Genomic DNA, 21,423 nt, shown 5'->3' with positions numbered 1-21,423 from the left:
TACCCGAGAGGCAGTTTTATGGACGTATATAGGTTAAGGGGCTCAGCACCTGTTGGTTATTAAAAAAGCAGGGAGGGTGGAAATCTGTTTTGTTCGTTTCCTGAGCACGGTTTCAGGTGATGTTCATTTGAGGTATGAGAGCTTCTCAATTAGAAAAGGCTCCTGTGAAGTTCTGTCTCAGCAATTTCAGAGAGAGGGGTTTGTTAGGAGTTGATCCAGCACCAAGGACTCTGGAAGCTAAAATGTATCAGGATGCATCTTCAGTTGGTATAAACCAGCTGGGGATCTGGCAAATAATCAGCTACCCAACTACAGTGTGTCAGTTTGAGATGGGAGCAAACCAACCGGGAGGCAGGTTGGAGATCGGAAGGGCCGTCATCAGCAACAGTCACTGCTGAACCTTAGCCTTGAGCCATAATTTTGAGATATTAAGGACATGAACAGGATCAAGCCTGAGAGGTTGTCATAGGCCCCTCTCTTTGTTCAGAATATTTGTAAGCCATTATATGCCTAAAAGGGTTTCTATCATGCCCATCAATGTCCTATCCAAATGGGGTATTAAGGGAAGAGCAGCATTGCAATGCCAGTCTAGCTCTGTTTTCAATTCCCATTTGATTTGACTCTGAGTTCCAACTTTATCAGAAGCTTAAGAATATAGGAATGTCCATACTGGGTCAGACCAATGGCCCATTTAGCCCAGTATCCTGTCTTCTAACAATGGCCAATGCCAGATGCTTCAGAGGGAATGAGCAGAACAGGGCAATTTATCAAATAATTCATCTTCTGTTGTTCAGTCCCAGCTTCTGGCAGTCAAAGATTCAGGAATACCCAGAGCTTGGGTTTCCATCCCTGACCATCTTGGCTAACAGCCACTGATGGACCTATCCTCCATGAACTTATCAAATTTTGGTATTTTAATCCCACACAAAAGATATTAAAGATATAAAACTAAGTGCCCAGCAACTGATTAGGCCAATAGTTACAAAGGTAATACCAAAAACTAGACTAGCTGATGCTGCTGATAAAAAATCAGGTAACACATTTCTGCCTCTCTTGTGGTATTCAAGGCTCAGTCCACGTTTTACAAAGGAGTTATTTTTAAATTGTTGCATAACACATGCCTGTGCAATATTTCTTTCCTCAATCAAGCAAAGAACATGCATTTGTTACTCTTGGGAGATTCCTGGGGCTTCTTGCCTTATTTAGAAGCCCAAATAATAGGTACATAAGAAGGGAAACATCAGCTAACAGTAATTATCCATGAGTAACGTACAGCCAAATTCACTGCAGCTCCGAGACTGTTTCACCTGCAATAAATTATTTTGCCTAATGGGAAAGGTCCCATTTAACCTTCATATCACCTTGCAGCTAAAAACCCTGTTGCCAGGTTGCCAGTTCAAATGCAACCATGGCTGGTAGTGACTGAAATCAGTCATCTTCAACTAATGTTTGCTTGGTGGCCAATATGGCTTGAGTTGGTGGTATCAGTTCACGTTCTAATGGCTATCTGTCTACAGCTCAATAGTGGGCCACGTCCTTGCCCCCTCTATAGCCTCTTTGTACGGCTCTGGCAGGGCATAGGGCTGCAAATCCATCTTAACATGCCTCCTGAGGATTTTCTTTGCATAGTGGCAACTCTCCATCACTACTCCCAGCCCCTGGAGAAGCAAGTATCTCTAGGGAGGAAATAGTCATGGTCAGAGTGCTTCTGCATTCTACCTATTCTCTGTGGTTGGAACCACCCCATGAGGCACAGACAGCTGTGAGTAACTTACAGCAACTCTGAAGCTCCTCTAAGGTAAGGTTTCCACCAGAGCTGGAGGTGTAATTCCCAGCTGAGGCAGATGTACTCATGCTAGCTCTGCTTGAGCTAGCATGTGGAAAATAGCCATTCAGGCTAGCCACCTGCGTACGTTCCCATACAAGATCTTAGGTATGTATTCAGGCAGCCGGCCTGACCTGCTGCTGGTGCCATCATAACTACACGGCTATTTTTGGTGTGCTAGCACCCGTATTTCTACCCACGTCGGGAATTACACTACCTAGCTGCAGTGTAGACATACCCTAAGTTGAATCTGGGGCCAAAAACGGTCTCGGCCCTGTCTCAGGATCAGCGCACTGCTAAGGCATAAGCCCACCTTTGCTCTCTCATTCCTAATATTACATCAAATGCAGCTCAGCCAGAACAGAGACTCTGGAGCTGTGTGTTTTGTCCAGTGCCACACGAAGCTATGGTGTTACGTAAGTAACCACAACAACTAATAATCACGACCCATCACCATAGCTAATGCACCTTTGTGCAGATTTAACAGGAAAACTTCCTAGTGAGTGGAGAACGAACATGCCCTCTTGCTTCTCCAGGTCAGGACTAGAACGCTTTGGCAGGGGGTGGTACAGGGGAACTTGCAATGCCTATTCTGTAGGTGGTGGGAAGCAGATTTCATTCTCTTGCAAAAATAACCTGGCATTTTTAAACCAGTACTAAACTAATCAGAAAAGAAAAGAAAAGAAAAGAAAAGAAAAGAATGTGGCTGCCAGCTGCCAGCTCTGATCAGCTAAATGGAGATGTATAATCCCTAGCAACAGCAGCAATATTAGCCTCGAACATTTGATTGTATGCTCTTTGACGCAAGGACCTGGTTTACTTCTTCTGTAAAGTACCTAGCACGCTATTGGAGGTTGTAAATAATCGCAACATACACTTTAGCTTTTAGTAGCATTGCATATGTGAAGGAAACACTCCAAAAGGAATATTAAGGAGAATAGTAGAAAGGAAAAAAAAAAGTGGATTTTCTCTTTTTGGTTTCTCTCTGCCAGGCACTTGGTGTGCTGTGTGTGGGTGAGCAATGGTACATATTCATACCTGGAATGTGTGACTAGAATTAGTCATCCTCCCTGCCCAGTCTAAGATGTATGTCAGAGGTGTGGTGGTGAGAAAATAATTCCCCGCCAGGGCCTGGTGGCAGTGATCTTACCGGTGCTTGAGCATCTCTACTTCAGCCAGAGTCCTTTGTCTTGGACTAGCAGTCTCATTCATGCTGAAGAGGAATCTGGAGCTGCTTACTTTCAAGTGTTCTATGACACCTCTGGAAGCAAACTTAAACCAGCCTCCAAGCCTCAGAAGTTTTACTAACAATTTGTACAGTTCCCCATGACTAGCCTCAGGCTTCTTAACAAGAATACACAAGCAACAGATGGGATTCAAGAGTCCTGGTTTGTCAATGTGCAATTTGGACCAACAATATCTCTCTTGCTCAAGTCATCTGTATGCTGTCTTCTGATTAGTTGCATCATACTTTTTTTCTTCACATTATTTCCAACTGTATCATTGGCTAATGGCCTGCTCCATGCCCATTGACTGTTGCCTTCAATAAGCTTTGGATCGGGCCCTAAATGCTGAAGTCCTTATTCAGTAGTTGGCTTTACTGAAACCTTTGCTTGAGGACTGAATGACAACTGACGAAGGGAGATTCCAAGACTTGGCCAAAAGAGAAAAAGCTTCAAGCACATTTGGTCCGTGTCTAGGTGGTTAACAGTCTCTAGCTTGCCGCAAAATGTAACCCTAGACCCACAATACAAATGATTTCTCCATCCAAAACCGTGGGGATGGGTGTCACAGGCAGGAAAGAAGTAAGGCTGTGATGAAGCTTGGGAGTCTGATTCTCTCCCTTGCATCACTTCAGTTCTACACCAGTAAAGCCCCACTGAAGACAATGGAGTTTCACCAGTGTCAAACGGGTATAGAAGAGTGAAGAATCAAGAGGGTTTTTGCTTTGGTGGTTTTTTTTTTTTTTTGCTACCACATACAAACCACGCCACATCTACAAGGCCTCTTACCATTTAAAGCAAATAACAGGAACCAAAGCCACATGTACCTTCTCCCTATCCTGGGCACTCCTGCAGAGCCAGCTACAAGCCTTACATTTGTATCTAAACCCTAACAGACTGATTGATAAAAAACAGTGAACATGTTTCATGAATGACCTGCCATGTAGCTAAGGATATAGCTAAACTCTCTGTTCTGTAACCTGAATGGTTGGCTCAGACCCAGTTTACATCACTGCCACATACAGACATAAAGGCAGGAGCCCAGGTTTCTAGGGACCCTGTGAAATCCCTATTGTATCCCTGTGGACTCATGTCCCAATTTTACTGTGGGATCTTTAGTGAGGGTCTGAATTTCTTCTCCATGGAGCCAAGTGCCACTGACTTCAATGGGAGTTACGCATGCCCCATGGCGGGAGGACCAAGATCCCAGGATTTTAGTGTGTATAGGAATTCACAGGAACAATACAACCCTGCTGTGGACTCTTCAACGACAGCTCAGTCTCCCCAGAGTTCCAGCACGCACGTACATACAGTTGTACAGCTATAGTACAAATTAGAACTTTGAACAGACCACCTCTGTCTGTACGCTGCCCATTGCCACCAATGCACAGGGAGAGCCGGCTCTGTGATGGCTTCTCTTCGCCAACATTTGTTCCTGATAAAAAGGCTGCACTCATGAAAAGGGGGTGACAAGTGGAGACTGCTGTGGCTATGAAACAGGACAAGTCTTTTGTGAGTGACATCTACCCATGTTCTCGACATGTTGGAGGAAGCTTCCCATCCCAGGCTTTCTCTACTTTATAAACTCTCCCTAAAAATTCAAGGGTTTTTGCTCCAGAACAAATGTTGAGCTACTGATTACATGGCAGCTCTAACTAGGTCAGCATACCAGGCTACAGCTGGGTTCAAAAGGTTTTGTGTTAACTGGTTTGACCATCCCTAATTATTTCTAGTGATCAGCCTGAATGAAAACCCCAGAGCTGAACCCCCAGGAGTATTGGGGAACTTTGGATCTGGATGTGCACTCAGATCTGAACTTTGCAGGCAAGTCCCCTCTCTACTTATTCCTAGAGCTGTGAAGAACTCAGCATTTTCACACTGCAGCTGGTTCGCCTATTTTATTTATTTATTTCCCCCCTATTTTTGGTTTATGTCAGTTCATAGCTGATGAGTTTCCCTTTATTTAATGGATTCAAGAAAACCTGGACATTCAAAGTCTTCTGAAGCTATTGAGATTTGCCTGGTTACTCTATAATCTGCAGGGATGAAGGGGCCATTCAGATCTCAGCCCCATCCTTTTGAAATGTTCCCTGATCTCAGCCTGCTTGAGAGCTGAGATTCTAATTCAACCTGAGAGAAGGCAGGGTTGGGATGGGTCTGTGTTCCTTAATAAAAGGTTTGCCTTACTCTAGCTATTTTCTCTCTCCTGTAAGAGCACCTAATGCTGACTAGGCAAGAGCCATCAATTAAGACTGTCTCCCCTTTCAGCTTAGGGGGATGTTCTCTTCACCAGCAGGAAGAGGGTATGAGAAATTAATTTTCCTTTCATCACTGCCACACCTGGGGAAAAGATCCTCCTCAGAGAAAACAGAACAAGCAAATATTTTCTTTAGGAAGAAAAGAGAAAACAGAGACCAAGGTCAGAGGAGGCAGGGGAAGAGATGTGCAACTTCCTCCACAATATTTTTATATACATGTGTGGATGCCACTCTAGTCAATCTGGAAACATGCAAAAACAATGAGGAGGGGTAACTGGGCTGGGGTTTACGGAGAGACAGATGGGCTGCACTGTCAGCTGGTAGCGGGATGCTGAGTTCCACGTATACAGAATCAAACACACAGGCAGAAGAGAATCTGGGCTCAGAGATATTTCAAAGCGATATTTTATGTACGTGTTTACATAGGGACATATTCTAGCTTCTCTTTCATGGGTGCCTTGGTGAGGGGCCACCAGCAGCCCTCTCCTTTCTGCTTGGTGAGTAAAAAATACTCTGCCCAGACTGATGATGGAAAGCTTATCCTGCCTCAATCTAGCTCCTAACTGAGAATACAAAGGATTCGGCCACATGACAAAAGAAAGAACCAATCAGATTGTGCACTTACACAATCTACCTAGGGATCTATTTGGTCCTCATCACTATAGTACCTGAGCTATTACCCACTGCCCACCCAGGAGATAGGGCAGTGCTATTATCCCCATTTTACAGAGAGGGAGGCACAAAGAGCCCATGGGTAAAATTGTCAAAAGGCTCTAAGTGACACAGGAGCCTAAGCCCCATTTTCAAAAGGGACTGGTGAGACTAAGACACATTGACTTTCTGTGGCACTTAGGAGTCTAAGCTACTTTTAAAAACAGGACTTAGGCTCCTAAGTCAGTTAGATACTTTTGAAAGTTTTATCCCCCATGACTTGTCCAAGGTCACAAAAGAACCTGGAGCAGAGCTGGGAGTTGAACCTTAGGTGTCCTGAATCCCTGGACAGTGCTCTAATCACAAGATCATCCTCCTTCTCTCAAAACCAGTTAAGAGGACTATCAGATAGAGGTCTGAAAAATATTCAGAACAAAGTTTGATAGAACAGTGCTCAGAATTCAAAGGTTTTTTCCTCCACATTTCATTATGAACTCAGAATTCGGCCCATTTCATGGAACTTGTGCTAAGGAATGCATATGTTTCAAGCAAAACCAGTCCTTTTTTCCAACAAGAATGGGCCAGTTTTCTGGCAAAGATGCTTTTGCAGCAAAAACCATGGGAAAATTCACAATTTCCCATATTTCCAAAAGGCCAATGGCCTTATTTACTGTAAGTGCCAGCAATATTGCAAATTAAAGCACCAGTCCAGGAAAATACTTTAGCGCATGCTTAACTTTAAGCATCTGAGGAGCCCCAATGATGTACATTTTTTGGTTTTAATAATTAACCTGGATTCTCATGCGCTCAGAGACTATTTGCATTCTCTCAGTTGTACAGTTGGGCTGCCAAAGTGGCAGTATCTTATAATTACTGGATTGTTAATTATTCTGTTTTATTATATTTTAAAACTCTTTAGAAAGCTGTAACGATGTAGTCTTCCTTGCTATTAGCTATTAGTAGTAAGATTATATTTTTTTAAAATTAGCATGTGCTTTCCTTAGCAGCTTTGTTCCTTTTATCTGATGTTAATTTTCAAAAGGGCTTCATTGTGTTGCTAAAGGTGAGTGAATAATTACTAAAGAATACTTTTATTAAACAGTTTTGCTTTTTTCTGTTTGTGGAATGTCTGTGAACAGAGCATGAATTACTTTGAAGTTATTACACTATTTTACTTTTCCTTTGGTTTAAGTTGTGCATAGCTGATTGGCCTAATAAAAGTCACATGGTAATGTTTATGTTCCCTGATTGGATAAGCATAACCCTTCTAATCAGGCTTTAGGCTAAAACCCAGTGTGAAATTCACCTGTGTACAGAGAACTTGCAAAAGGCACGTTTCATGTAAGTCCCACTCAAATCTGCAAACTTTTGTGCTAACAAAACTCAGCTGCAGAAAGTGATTATAAGAGGGATGCAAATGTAGCTGAAATAAATTAATTAAAAATGTAAACAAATATATGCACTTCTCTCTCTCCCACCCACCTGCCAACCTCAGCTTTGGGTGTTCCCAATAAGAGCGTTCCAAATGGTTTCCCACCACAACACACATATTTCTTACAAAAGATATTCTTCTGAGTGTCGCTATGCAAGTCCCAAAACCCTCTCATGGATTCTCTCACAAAGTTCAGAATTTGGATAAGTATTTGGTAGTCTGGGCAGTAAAAAAAATATCTGAACTTCTTGTGCCTGCAAATCTAGGCTGGAAAGCCCACGAGGTCCGGCTGTCTCATGTGATTTTGGTACCTCCAGTTCCAGACATATACCCTGAGAGTGCCCTCTCTTGCGGAGAGTCAGCCTCTCTAAGTATTTCAGAACCCTGCCATTCCAGTGTAATTTTATGGGGAGAGACGTTTCCAAAACCGTGTGTCCATCCTTCTGACTAGAGATACTTACGTGTCCATGAATCTCCTGCTGAGGTTTGAGATGACAAATGGAGAACCAGTCTGGAAGGGAGGGTCCCGGATCACCTTGTACCGGATGGGTCTGCAGTCTGTACACAGCAGGCTTCGCGGGATAGAGCTCAGCATGGCCGCGTCAATCTCCAGGTGCTCATCCAAGGTATAGATCTGGATGCCGTACACTTCCTCGCCCACCTGTTTGGCATTCAGCTTGATGGTCAGAGGGATGTCGCAGAAGACGTTCTGGGGCCCCAGAGAGATGTTCTTCCCGCCGATGGTCAGCAGCTTGATGTCATTCACTGCTCCGCTGGAGTCCCAATCCGTGGAGACAAATGTCACCCAGACTGTGAGGGACTCTGGGATCAAGGGATAGCGGAACTCCAGCTCCAGATAGCAACCCTGGGGCTCGGGACAGACTGGCGGTACTGTGTGCTGGTGGACCCCTGAGTTGGGACTCCAAGTCCTGACACTGGGTTTACAAGGTTGCTCTACATCAGGGTGACCTGAAGGAAAGGCAGAAGCAAAGAAGAGAGATAAAGGATGTTAGAGACTATGGCTTAGCACTGATTTTACAGTCTTCTGAAATACAAACCTACAAGCTAAGAGTAGAGCAGGCCACCTCCAGGCAGGGAGATAAGCTATATATTTAGATGGAAGGATGAAAGATATCAGGACTGAGAGACTGTGGAAGGAAGTAGGAGGCTACCTAGAACTGTACCCTACATTTCAGAAAGGTTTTGTGTGACACAGCAATTGGGTGAGAAATGAGCTCTTAGGTAATCTGTCCTGTCCAACTGCTAATGCAAGATTGTTCTGTACTGTACAATATGAGCTGGATTTGCCAGCACATCATGGCCATGCAAAAGAACCACAAACACAGTTTCATTGGCTGGCTGAGCACAGTTTAGGGCTGTCTTTCATCACCAGAGAGGCACAAAACATCTGGAGGTATCAGTAAACCTGGCCCCGTATTTTCAATCTCCAGTTTCAAGTGAAGGTTGCTACCACTGTGATGATTCCACAGTCTGAAAGAGCTCAAAGTGGCAAATGATTCTTTCCAACAATCAGCCTCAATTCTCGTTACTTTAATTTCACCTCATTGCTGCTAACTATACCCTCTTGTGGCATTTTATTATATAATTAGGAAGAAAAAGAATCCTTACAATGTTACTGGTCCATAAGTGGATGGAAATGGAAGAATTATCAATAACAACACAGAAAAGGCGAAAATGTTCAATAAATACATTTATTCCATGTTTGGGGGGAAATGAACAGATGATGCTCTCTCATCATATGATGATGATGATAATGTTCTGTCCATTCCACTAGTATCTCAGTAAGTTGTTAAACAACAGCTACTAAAGTTAGTTATTTTTAAATCAGCAGATTCAGATAATTTACATCCAAGAGTTCTAAAAGAGTTGGCTGAGGCGATTACTGGATGGTTAATATTGATTTTCAATAAGTTTTGGAACACTAGGAAAATTCCGGAAGGCTGGAAGGAAGATAATGCTGTACCAATATTTTAAAACAGTAAATGGGATGTTCCGGGTAGTTATGGGCCTGTCAGTATGACATCAAGCTGGGACAAGATAATGGAGTGGCTGATATGGGACTTGATTAAAGAATTAAAATAGGGTAATATAATTCATGCCAATCAATGTGGGTGTATGGAAAGTAGATCTTGTCAAACTAATTTGATTTTTATAAGATTATAAGTTTTGTTGATAAAGGTAATAATGTTGATGTAATATACTTAGATTTTATAAGGCATTTGACTTGGTACAGCATGACATTTTGATTAAAAAATGAGAATGATATAAAATGAACATGGCACACATTAAATGGATTTAAAGCTGGCTAACTGATAGGTCTCAAAATGTAACTGTAAATAGGAAATCATCATCAACAGGGTGTGTTTCTAGTGGGGTCCTGCAAGATTCTGTTCTTGGTTCTACGTTATTTAAAAATTTTTTATTAATGACAAAGTAAACAAAAAATCAATCACTGATAAATTTCGCAGATGACACAAAAATTGGGAGAGTGGCAAATAACAAGGAGGACAGATCACTGATACAGACTGATTTGGATTTCTGGGTAAACTGGATATAATCAAACAATATGTATTTTAATATGGCTAAATGTAAATGTATACATCTTGGAACAAAGAAAGTATTTCATACTTAGAGGATGGGGGAGCTCTATCCTGGGAAGCAGTGACTCTGAAAGGATTTTGGGGTTGTGGTGGATGATCAGCTGAACTTGAGCTCCCAGTGTGACACTGGAGAAAAGGGCTAATGCAATCCTTGGATGCATAAACAGGGGAATCTTGAGTAGAAGAGAGGTTATGTCGCTCTGTGTCTGGCACTGGTATGACCACTGCTGGAACACTGTCTATTTCTGATGTCCACAATTCAAAAAGAATGTTGAAAAAAAGGAGAGGACTCAGAGAAGAGCCAGGAATAGGATTAAAAGATGAGAAAAACTGTCTTCTAGTGACAGACTCAGGAGGATCAATTTATTTAGCTTAACAAAGAGAAGGATAAGGGGTAACTTGATTACAGCCTATAAGCACCTAAATAGGGAATGCATATTTAGTACAGGGCTCTTCAGTGTAGTAGAGAATGCTATAATATGATCCAGTGGCTGGAAGCTGAAGTTAGACAAATTCAGACTGGAAATAAGGCATAATTTTTTAACAGTGAGAGTGACGGGGAAGTTCTCTGGCCTGTGTTAGACAGGAGGTCAGACTAGATGATCACAATGGTGCCTTCTGGCCTAGGAATCTATGAATCACTTTCAAATAATCTATTTCTCTCCAAAGGACACAAAGAACAAATAAAGTGCATTTGATTACTCTGAAGGGCAGCTACATTGTGCTGTTAAGAGGTTGACGTGTTCACAAGGGCTCTTTGGGTGAAATTCACTACTGTGCTGAAGGCCAGTACAAGGCTGATGCCGTGTGATGGAAGCCCAGGCTTTTGGATGGAAGTGGTGCATAGACCTTGTGTTGGCTCTGTGCTGTGTGAATTTCACCCGTTGTGATGAAATAACGAGAAAATGTGCTCTTAAATTTCTCACCACTGGCTTTGCTCTACAACACAGGAGGTATTACTAAAAGCTAATGAAAGCCACAATGCTTGCTGGGCTCCCAAATAGTTGGTAACATTACAATCTGGCATGAAATCATGTACTGAAAGATCCAGAGAGGTCGGATGGGTGGAACAGTCGGTAACAGAATCCAGTGCGAGCTATAAATTCCCTCTTCCTTCCCAAATAACCACACGGAGAGGGAGTCAGCTGGACAGGGAGAATACAAAGCAGAGGAGAGAAGGAAGGGAAAGTAAAGATAAAGAGAGAGAGAGAGAGAGAGAGAGCACACAGCCGAATGTAACAGAGGAAGAAAAGAAGGGAAACAAAGCACTGGTCAAACACAATTAAGAGAGGACATGAGTGTTAATTTAAAAAGAAAATGCCAATATGTGAGTTTTTCTCATGGTCTGCGATCCTCTGAAGTGTTAGAAATATGTTTTATTATTTATTATTTATTTCCCTGAAGGTTGGCTTGTAGCAAAGACTCTCCAGTTCAGTCAAAAGGAGTCCAGATGCAGAATGATTTCCCTACAGCAAATGCAGTCCTGGCAGAGGGCCAAACGGTGACACCCTTTCCCCATTAGCCCCCTCCACACGTACCCTTTCTACCCCTCACACACATCCCTGTGCAGCAGGAATGCCACTTACCTCAGGCATGGAAAGAGACCCAAGCTCAAGTAGCAGTGACATATTTTGAAGGAAGCCAGGGCTCTGTTTCAAGCTCTGTACTATTTCTTTAGTTAGCTCTCCCTTTCTCACGATTCCAGCAGGGCAACTGCTGAGCCCCCCATCTACTCCCGCTGCCCCCCAACCTCATTCCTGCTAGGCTTACAAGTATTGAGTGTTTGATCAATCTGAGTAGCAAATAATCCATCCAGCTCAGATTATCTCAGAACATTTGCTGCAGTGTGTATGCGCGGTCTGGTCCAACGGTTACACTGTATCTGGTACACTGAGCTCCTGAGAGCAGCCCAAAGAAAACGTTTTACCCACAGATCCCCAAGGACTTTCGACGGGGGAGGGTAAGTACCATTTGGCAAATGGGGAAATTGAGGCACAGAGTGGTTTGGGGCCAGGCCCAGGTTTTCAAAGGTGGCCACTGGCTTCGGCTTCCTGTTTTTGGGTGCCCAAACTGACACGTCGGGCAGGATTTTCGGTGGTGTGCTGCACCCATGGCTCACTTTGGCTTCACTGGGAATTGCGGGCACTCGGCGCCTCTGAAAGTCAGGCTTGAGATGGGGCTCTTTTAAAAAGGTCACACAGTGCATGAGTGGCAGAGCCAGGAGTAGAACCCAGGGTTCCAAAAGTTAGCGTCCCATCCACTGGACCACATTGTCTTTCTTCCATTCACCTTCCCTCCTTCTTCCCCCTTTTCTTTTCCCAGGTTTTCAAATCCCAGACAGTGCTGCAATGCAGACTCCTTTGGCACAAATGAGAGACGTCCTCAGAAAGGGTGCAATCCACCCAGCACAACGCTTGTGCAACACTTACACAGCCAGTGGGCTAACTCCCCCACAGGGGGTGAATTTCACTCCAACTGCAGAGAGTTTAATACTACAAGACATTTATCCATACTAAGCAACAGCCGTTCTGAGTAGCTACACTGTATGCTTGACCACGGCCCTGCATAGACTGAAAGTCTGAGCAAACTACAGATGTTACTACTTTAAAAAATTTCAGGTAGCTCGATTTATTTAATTTAACAAAGAGAAGTTTAAGGGATCATTTGATTACAGTTTAAAAATACCTACATGGGGAACAAATATTTGATAATGGGCTCTTCAGTCTAGCAGATAAAGGTATAAAGCAGGTAAAGATCCAATGGCTTGAAGTTGAAACTAGACAAATTCAGGCTGGAATAAGGTGTACATTTTTAACAGTGAGAGTAATTCACCACCAGAATAACCTATCAAGATTCATGGTGGAGTCTCCATTACTGACAATTTTAAAATCAAGACTGGATGCTTTTTATAAAAAAGATTCTTTTGGGGAAGTTCTAGGGCTTGTGTTATGCCGGAGATTAGACAAGATGATCACAGTGGTCTCTTCTGGCCTTGGAATGTATGAATTTATGATTAGTCAGAAACTGTGTTGAGCTTAGATAAAAGTTTATATTTAATTGTGGAGAGTGTGAAAAGTCCTACTCCATGCACCTTTGGGTTTCTATGGCAAAAGGAAGAAGTACCAAACACGTGGCAGCATTTTTAAACAAATTTGCTTTGTGCCCCTTTTACACTCGTCTTCTGCAAATATGCCAGTAAATGAGTCAATTGGCAGGAACAATCGTAGCAATGTCAGATCCTATGCAAGCAGTGCAGAATGGACACGAAGAGAGCATTTTGGATTTGCAAGCATGAGTGACCACACTAAACCCTGATTCACTGAGTTGCACTCATTCATTCAGGGCAAAAAAACCATACCATGTGACCTATGTGTCCAATTAAGACAGCTCAAATTCGAATATGGAATGAACCGCTCTTGAGCAATGTATTTGGCCATTGCCAGAGGCAGAGTACTGGATTTTTCAGTGGTCTGATCCATCGTGGCTATTCCATGTTCCCAGCTTCCCTTAATCAGCATGACACAGGCAACCACAACCTACCCTTGACTGACAAAGAGAACTTAAGGCTTGAAATTGCACAAATTGGGTTCATTGTAGCTTTTGATCCATGTGAGAACTGTGGTTTTCTGGTAAGCTGGAAGAGTACCACAAAGTATTTCCCATGAATATTGGCTCAAACTTTAAGATGAGCTTGTTTTGACCATGCTTTTTCCTCTTTCAAGGCTGCTTCCTATGACCATTCAAGTAGTGGAGTGTTTACACACATGAATCATTGCAGAAAGTGGTTTTTAAGCTTGCTGAATACTCGCAGAGAGACAATTAACGAAGTCAGGCAATGATCTAACTAGGCTGTCTGCAACTAAGACCAAGTGTGCAAACACAAACACACACAGTTACTGTATGCCAGTGACTGGGTGGTGATGACGGAAAATTACAGACCAGCAAATGCCATCCACTTGGTAGATCTTATATATGGGAGAGGACACGGATGATTAACACAGTAGCCAGACACGGTTTCCAAAACCCCTCGCCATAGCTATGGTCCAACTGCAATTGAATGAGATAGATAAGGATCTGACTGCACATTTCATAGCTAAGAATATGCAGGCACACACTGTGACAAGAGGAAATTAAATGTAAACTCTGCAGCCCGCTAATAATATCTTACAGTGGCCCATTTTTTCTAGCAATATTGCCTCTGGTTAGGCCTGTGTGATCCAAAAGGAAAAGGTGGTTTCAAATTAGCGCTAGTTGGAGACATTTAGACAGAACCAGATATTCCGATGCATTGTGCGGGTCTGTCAATATCAACATGCTTTGCGGAATGCGGTTGATTTCACCAGAATTTCATTCTGGAAGAAAACGGGGGGGTGGAGTGGGGGGGGTAGGAATGAGTTTTGACAATGTTGAAACATTTCAATCTTTTGTTTTGAAATGACTTATTGTTTTAACAGTGTTTATCTTTTGTATTATATTTATGATATATTATAAAATGTATATATATAACTTCGACATGTAAACAAAATGAATAGAAACAAAATGGCTTGACTGAGACCCCCAAACTAATTTGGGGGGAGAATTTTCCTTCGTGGAGAATTTAGAAATTTTCTATTTTTGGTCCAATTCGGAATAAAGCCAGAGTTTGAAATCTCAGAATCCTTTGTGAGATGAGACTTCCATCCTCTAGCCAGCTCTAGATCCAGATTTCTCTAATCCTGCTTCTCTGCTCCCTCACCCTGAAAGATACAAAGCCCCACTGGCTTCTTCCTACTGCCTCTAGATTATAGTAGTTACAAGTCAACAAGTCAAGGAACAGAAACAATGGCATGGAATTTATACAACCAATCACAATGCATGTTTAATCTTTTGAGTATCATCCATTCACTATTTGTGATTAAGACACAGACTTAAAAAATGGGAACAATCTGTCAGGTGAACTTGAATGGGGAATGCATCTGAGGGCACTGAGATCTGCTTGTGGACATTCAACAGACAGGGAAAAAAAAAGAGGCTAGATACACTGAATAAGTTATTCAGTGTGAATTATTCACGCAATCTATTTTCTGGTGAACGGTTCATCTGTCTCTCATGCTCTTTAAGGAGACCAAAACCTTTGACAGCTGCCTTGCCCATTTCTGATCCCCTGATCATCTTGATGAGATGAAACCAACAATGGGTCACAGCTTTTTATGGAAAACCAGTTCAATTTCTACGAAGCTCAGAAAGATATTTCATACCATGGTTTGTGTCTCAATTGCAGTGTTTGTAAAATATCCAGCTTAATATCTAAATCTAAAGCTGGAATAATCAGTGCTTGGACAAAAATCTGCTTCATATGGATGAAAAGAGGGAAAAGGAAATATATCGCAAGGATTCCTGATGAAAAAGTTTTTCTTCTAAACTATGGAAAACTATGCAGTCCCCAGAAACCAATGAAGGATCCTATATTAAGATACACTAGGAAGGTAGATTATAAAAATTTGGGGCCCAATTCTCCATTGTCTTAAATCAGTTCTACACTGGTATAACTCCATTGAAATGGACAGAGCTACACCTTATAAACTAGGTGTAACTGAGTGGGGAATCAACTCTCCCAAGCTTTTCCTAACCTTGTTGAGCTAAAACTGCATATCTAGCAGGTAAACATTTAAACTTGTGCTGTGTTGTTGGTTTGTTTGTTTTTTAAATTTCTTGGCATTAACTGCTATGCAGGACTATTCATAGTAACACCCCATAAGTCAGCACTTGCCATTTGGGATACATTGAAATTAATCAATCATTAATCAATCAAGGAACTGATTTTGCCTCCCTTATTCCTGCTGCTGGGTACTTTGCTCTGTAAGTAGTCCCCACTGCTTTCAATGAGGCTACTCCTGGAGTAAGGTACTACTCAATGCAAATAAAGATGGTAGAATCTGGGCCTCAATAAATAAAATTAAATATTGCATTTTTGTGGGTTGGAGTAAACAGGCCTCTCTGTCGGCACCTATTTCACTTCACGTTACAAATCAGATTAGTTGGTTTCTTGGTACAGTTCTGCTCTCAGAAATTCATGCTCAACTCCCACTGACTTAAATGGGAGCTGTACAGGTACGTCTGAGCACACAGATTTCAGCTAATGAGCTATGCCATGGTGGAAACCGGTCCTGTGTGCTTATCTGCCCTTTATTTTCGTTCATGCCACATGAAAAGATAACCAGTGTTAACTTTATCTCTTCCTCATTTTGCCCCTTTCTCCCTTCTTTCCCATTCTAGTGTTTCCACCCATCCCCCACCTTTTCCCTTCCATGGCAGAGCCATCCCTCCCTCCGACTCACCTTCTGCTTCCCGTGGACTCCAGTGCCCAGATGGATCACATGGCATTGGTGAAGAGGCACCGAAGGCATATTGCACCAGGACTCTTCCTTCTGTACACAGATCACATGCTGATCCCACTTCTCTAGGAAGCCAGGAAAACAGAAGGACACATCAACTTAGTAACAGCTGAATGAGCTGCTTCTCCTACAATACTAAAAGCCACAAGATTTAGAATTCAATTCCACTTAACCCCCTTTTCTTAGGGCATTGGCAAACTGCACTTTTCAGCATGACCTTCTGTAGGGTTCAGCTAATAGCCTGTGAAGACTGCATCTGTGTTTTTAAAATGAATACAGAATACAAAATGACAGCAACTTGTAAAACCATGCTGGGTTATTTATTTTTTCTTCTCTACAACTGGATCAAACCCCAATGAAAGAAAACCCTGTCTAGTTGTTAAAGCAGAGAAATAGGCATCAGGAGAGTGCAGTTCCATTCCTGGCTCTGTCATGGACTTCATGCATGACATTAGGTAAGGCACTTCTTCTGCTGCAATTTCCCCCTCTGTAAAATATGGTTAATAACAGCTACCTGAATAAGGTTCTGTGAGCAAAGATGGTAGAGTATGGGGAAAAAAAACAAACAATCTCACTGATTCACAAATATTTTTACTAAGTGCACAGGGCCAGAACCTCAACGGGTGTAAATTGTCTTACCTCCATTGACTTCAATAAAGCTATACTGATTTGCACCAGCTGAAGATCTGGCCTGCCCGGCAGTTTGCAATGACTCTGGGTCTTATTCATTTGGAAGTATTTTTGAAAAGTGTTTGCAGACCATGAAGGTATCACAAATTTTGGCACAAATAGATTATCCATTCAAAGATGTGGCATAGAGAGACTACATTTATAGAGTTTGTGGATGACACCAAGCTCAGAGGGGCTGCAAGGTCAGAGGGTAGGATTAAAATTCAAAATTATCTGGACAAACTGGACAAATGGTTGCATGCAAATTGGATAAAATTCAATATGGACAAATGCAAAGTACTCCACTTAGGAAGCAACAATCAATTGTAAAAATACAAAATGGGAAATGACTGCCTAAGAAGGAGTACTGTGGAAAGGGATCTGGGGGTTATAGTGGATCACAAGCTAAATGTAAGTCAATAGTGTAGCACTGTTGCAAAACAAGCAAACATCATTCTGGGATGTATTAGCAGGAGTGTTGAAAGCAAGACATGAGAAGTACTTCTTCTGCTCTACTCTCAGCTGGAGGGTTGTTTCCAGTTCTCCAGTGGCACCTTAAAGACTAACAGATTTATTTGGGCATAAGCTTTCGTGGGTAAAAAAACCCCCTCTGATACTTGTTTCCAGTTCTGGATGCCACATTTCAGGAAAGATGTGGAAAAACTGGAGAAAGTCCCGATGACAGCAACAAAAATGATGAGAGGTCTAGAACAGTGTTTCTCAACGTTTTTTGTTACCAGTGACCAGCTTACTGCCTTCCTAATCTGGGTCAGGGAGATCTCAGGGACCGGCGTTGATCCATGGACCAGTTGTTGAGAAACACTGGTCTAGAAAACATGGCCTATGAGGGAAGATTGGAAAAAACTGTGTTTGTTTAGTCTTGAAAAGAGGAGACTGAGGGGAGACATCTTTACAGTTTTCAAGTACATATAAGGTTGTTACAAGGAGGAAGGTGAACAATTGTTCTCATTAACCTCTGAGGATAGGACAAGAAGCAATGGGCTTAAATTGCAGCAAGAGAGGTTTAGGTTGGACATTAGAGAAAACTTCCTGACAGGGTAGTTAAGCATTGGAACAAATTGCCTAGGGAGGTTGTGGAATCTCTGTCACTGTTTAAGAATGGGTTAGGCAAACACCTGTCAGGAACCGTCTAGTTATTACATATTCCTGCCTTGAGTGCAGGGTACTGGACTCGATGACCTATTGAGGTCCCTTCTAGTCCTACACTTCTATGATGGGTTACCTGCTATTCAGCATTTGTGGGTCTTCCATTCTAAAAAGTTGACCACCCATTCAGGGAGCAGAAGAATATTATGTGACTTCAAGTGACCAATTGCACAACACGCTGGTTTAACTCCACTACAGTATTTCATAGGACATGTTAACTATTGAGTTAGTCATGGTTTGAGTAAATAATAGGGCTCAACTAATTACCATTTGTAAAATGCTTTAAGATCCTAGGATGAAAGATACTAAGTAAGTGAAACACAGAATTATCACCAGGCATTTGTGTTAGACCCTAATGGTAATTTGTTTACTAGACCTCAATAGCTAATAGTTCTCAGTCTCTCTACAAAGAAACTCCTGCAGCAGCACTTGCTCCTGGAGGAACACAGGGCATGGAAATCCAAGTTTCCACATTTAGGACTGCTTTTTACTTAAATGAGCAGCTATAGTTTCATCATAGGTTATCATGGTGGAAAAAGCAATAGTCTTACAGAAAAAACATTTTCCTTTCTCAGCAATGACTTGGAGGTAAGAGAAATCACAAGGAGCATTATGTGGGATAGGCTGTGAACAGATATTCTCCTCTTACTTTTCCATACTGGGAGCAAAACTCAGCCCCTGTATAACTCCATTGGTTAAAAAAGGAGCGTTACGCTAGGGACGACTCTTGGGTTAAAGCTTTCGGTTTGTCTAATCATGCACACGTGGCCACACAAATCCTGTAAGCAGACATGGGCACCAGAACTGATTAAGAGTTTGCTATTACAGGTTTGTGAATCTCGGAGCCAGATTCTCCACTACCCTGCAAATGAGGACAAAGTGGGTTTAAAATGTTACTAATTCAGAATGGCAATAATTTATACTGAATTTGTACATGTATACTGGGTGTACAGGGTAATGGAAAATCTCGCCCTCCATGTTTTTTGAGAAACGAAGTACTGGGCACATTTCAGTGTATGAAGTTGATGGCATAGAGGTGATGTGCTCCCATAATTACACATTTGAGTGGAATGGATTCAGTAGCCTATACTGAGACAAACCTTATAGCAGCCTATTTAAAATGAATTTGCAACTGAACAGTGGAGAAATGCCATCTTCTCCTGCCATGGCTGGCTCCATCCAGATTAAAAGTTTTTGAGGATAAAAACACATATATAGCTTACTTGGAGTTCAGAATCTCTTCCCTGTCCTTGGAGACATTTAAACTGTCAAGGGTGATTAAAGCAAACAAACAGCAACAAAACCCCCAGTTATCTATATCTAGGAATTGTGCTGCACAAAATATTGTATTGCAAAGAATGAGATATCAGCAGTTCCATGGAAATTAATGCAGTTGTCTTGATGAAGAGTTGGAAGATCAGATGCACTCAGTCCGTTCTTGCCTGAGCAAGCCACACGACACAGCCCCATAACAATAACTGTTTATATTCCAACTGTGCATATCAAGCAGTAGCCACATGAATGGATGCTTGATAACAACAAGATTAAAATAGGTCTGAGACAGTCAGGAAATGAACAGGGTTTCTCCCTCCCCCTTTGTTTCCTCTTTTTTATTTTTATTATTATTTTAAACACATATGTTTGACATCAGATTCTGGTAATGCTTTTATTCCATGAGACAGGTCTTCTCTGCAGAATACATGGATGGCAGGTACAGCAGATCTGAGCTGTGTGAATAACCCATTTTTCAGTTTGGGTTGACCCAAAATCCATTGCCCCAATTTTTTGGTGAAACAAAAAAAAAAAAAAGGAAGTAAAATTCAAAATGAAAAGTAATTTCAAATAAAAAAATCAAAACGTTTCCTTTTGAAAATATCTAAACTAAACATTTCAATTTTTTTGGAGTTTTTCTTCCTTTATTTTCTGGATTTAAAAAATGGGCAAATTCAACACAATTCACAACATGTTTTGGTCAACCTGAATATGTTTCATCCCAAAAAATTCTGCATAGCTCTATTCTAGACCCATGTGACCGAGAGGCACTATTTACCCACAGATTTGAGTGTTAAAAGACTTAGGGGCTCAGTAACCTACTAGAATTTAGGGACATTCATTCAGATTTCACCCTGGCATGGCACACTAGCCATACACTACATAAAATACAAAGCTATGGAGTCATTGGATTGACTTAATGTACCAATAGTGTAGGTATCTGGTATAACTATGTTTGCTGAGGTTATAAATAAATAACACTCTCCTCTCCGCGTATATTATAGAAAAATAAGATCACAGAATCACCAACTCAAAGCTTTCTAAAATCACAGATCAAGGCGCCCAAAATAATTAGATTAATTCGTTTCTGGCTCTTTTTATTTTCTTTCTGGTTTTGAGCCTTTAGGGATCACATTTTCAAGATTTTCTCTGCAACCATGAGGGACAGAAACATGCCTTTTTTAAAAATGAAAGCTTAGATTCTCATGTAATCACCTGACTCCAGAAGCTGGGCCTTTAAGAAAAACAATGAATATTGCAAGACTTGTGACAAAATCACAAGAGATGACAATATGAATTTACACTAAAATGTCTCCTAAAAGACACCTAAGGAACTTGGCCCTTGGTGTCATGCTTTGTGTCTCACCAAACTTATGAAACTTAATGGCCTCTAGTACAGCAGCATTACATGCCTTCTGTTCTTTGATAATATATGGCTAGGTTTTATGGGCCTGATTCTTATTTATACTGAGGCCTCCTTATATTGCTCTGACAGTGTAAGGGGGACTTAAGGTGAGCATAAATTATACTTATGCTCACTTGAAGGCCCCTTTATGCTGCCAGAGCAATGTAAAAGGGCCCTCAGTCTAATAAGAATTAGGCCCAAGGTGCATAGCAGTGGAGAATCAAACTCCTGAAATTTACATGAGTAGTCCCATTGAAGTGAATGCTCTCCTCATTTCAGCAAAGGAAGCAAGATTTGGCCCATGATTTATGCTCTGAGGAAAAAAGCCCTTCACGACAGCCTTTTCCCACACACGAGACTATGACCAGCCTCACTTTCTAGTTCTCTTTCACTATGGCGCAGAACCTGCAAATGCTTACATGTGCTCATCTTTGGTACTTAAAGTTAAGCATATTTGTAAGCAGGTGTAGGATTGAGCCCTATGATGGCACAAGTGTGCTTGGTTCTCCCAACATATAAGAAGTGG

The 21,423-nt window shown here is 41.8% G+C and overlaps 1 protein-coding gene across 3 annotated transcripts in view; it reads right to left on the bottom strand.

Moving 5' to 3' along the window:
* PAPPA (pappalysin 1) overlaps positions 1-21,423 on the bottom strand; it is a 228,169-nt gene that overhangs the window by 120,163 nt on the left and 86,583 nt on the right. For all 3 annotated transcript variants that reach the window (XM_073313934.2, XM_073313935.2, XM_073313938.1), the window contains 2 exons: positions 16,328-16,449; positions 7,851-8,358 (listed from right to left, as the gene is read on the bottom strand). In XM_073313934.2, the coding sequence (XP_073170035.1) occupies positions 7,851-8,358; positions 16,328-16,449 (630 nt within the window). The remainder of the gene's footprint in view (positions 1-7,850; positions 8,359-16,327; positions 16,450-21,423) is intronic.

The sequence above is a fragment of the Lepidochelys kempii genome, chromosome 16 (genome assembly GCF_965140285.1).
Source record: "Lepidochelys kempii isolate rLepKem1 chromosome 16, rLepKem1.hap1, whole genome shotgun sequence".
NCBI lineage: Eukaryota > Metazoa > Chordata > Testudines > Cheloniidae > Lepidochelys > Lepidochelys kempii.
Note: the sequence above shows the minus strand (reverse complement) of the source record. Positions and strands in the feature narration are given on the sequence as shown.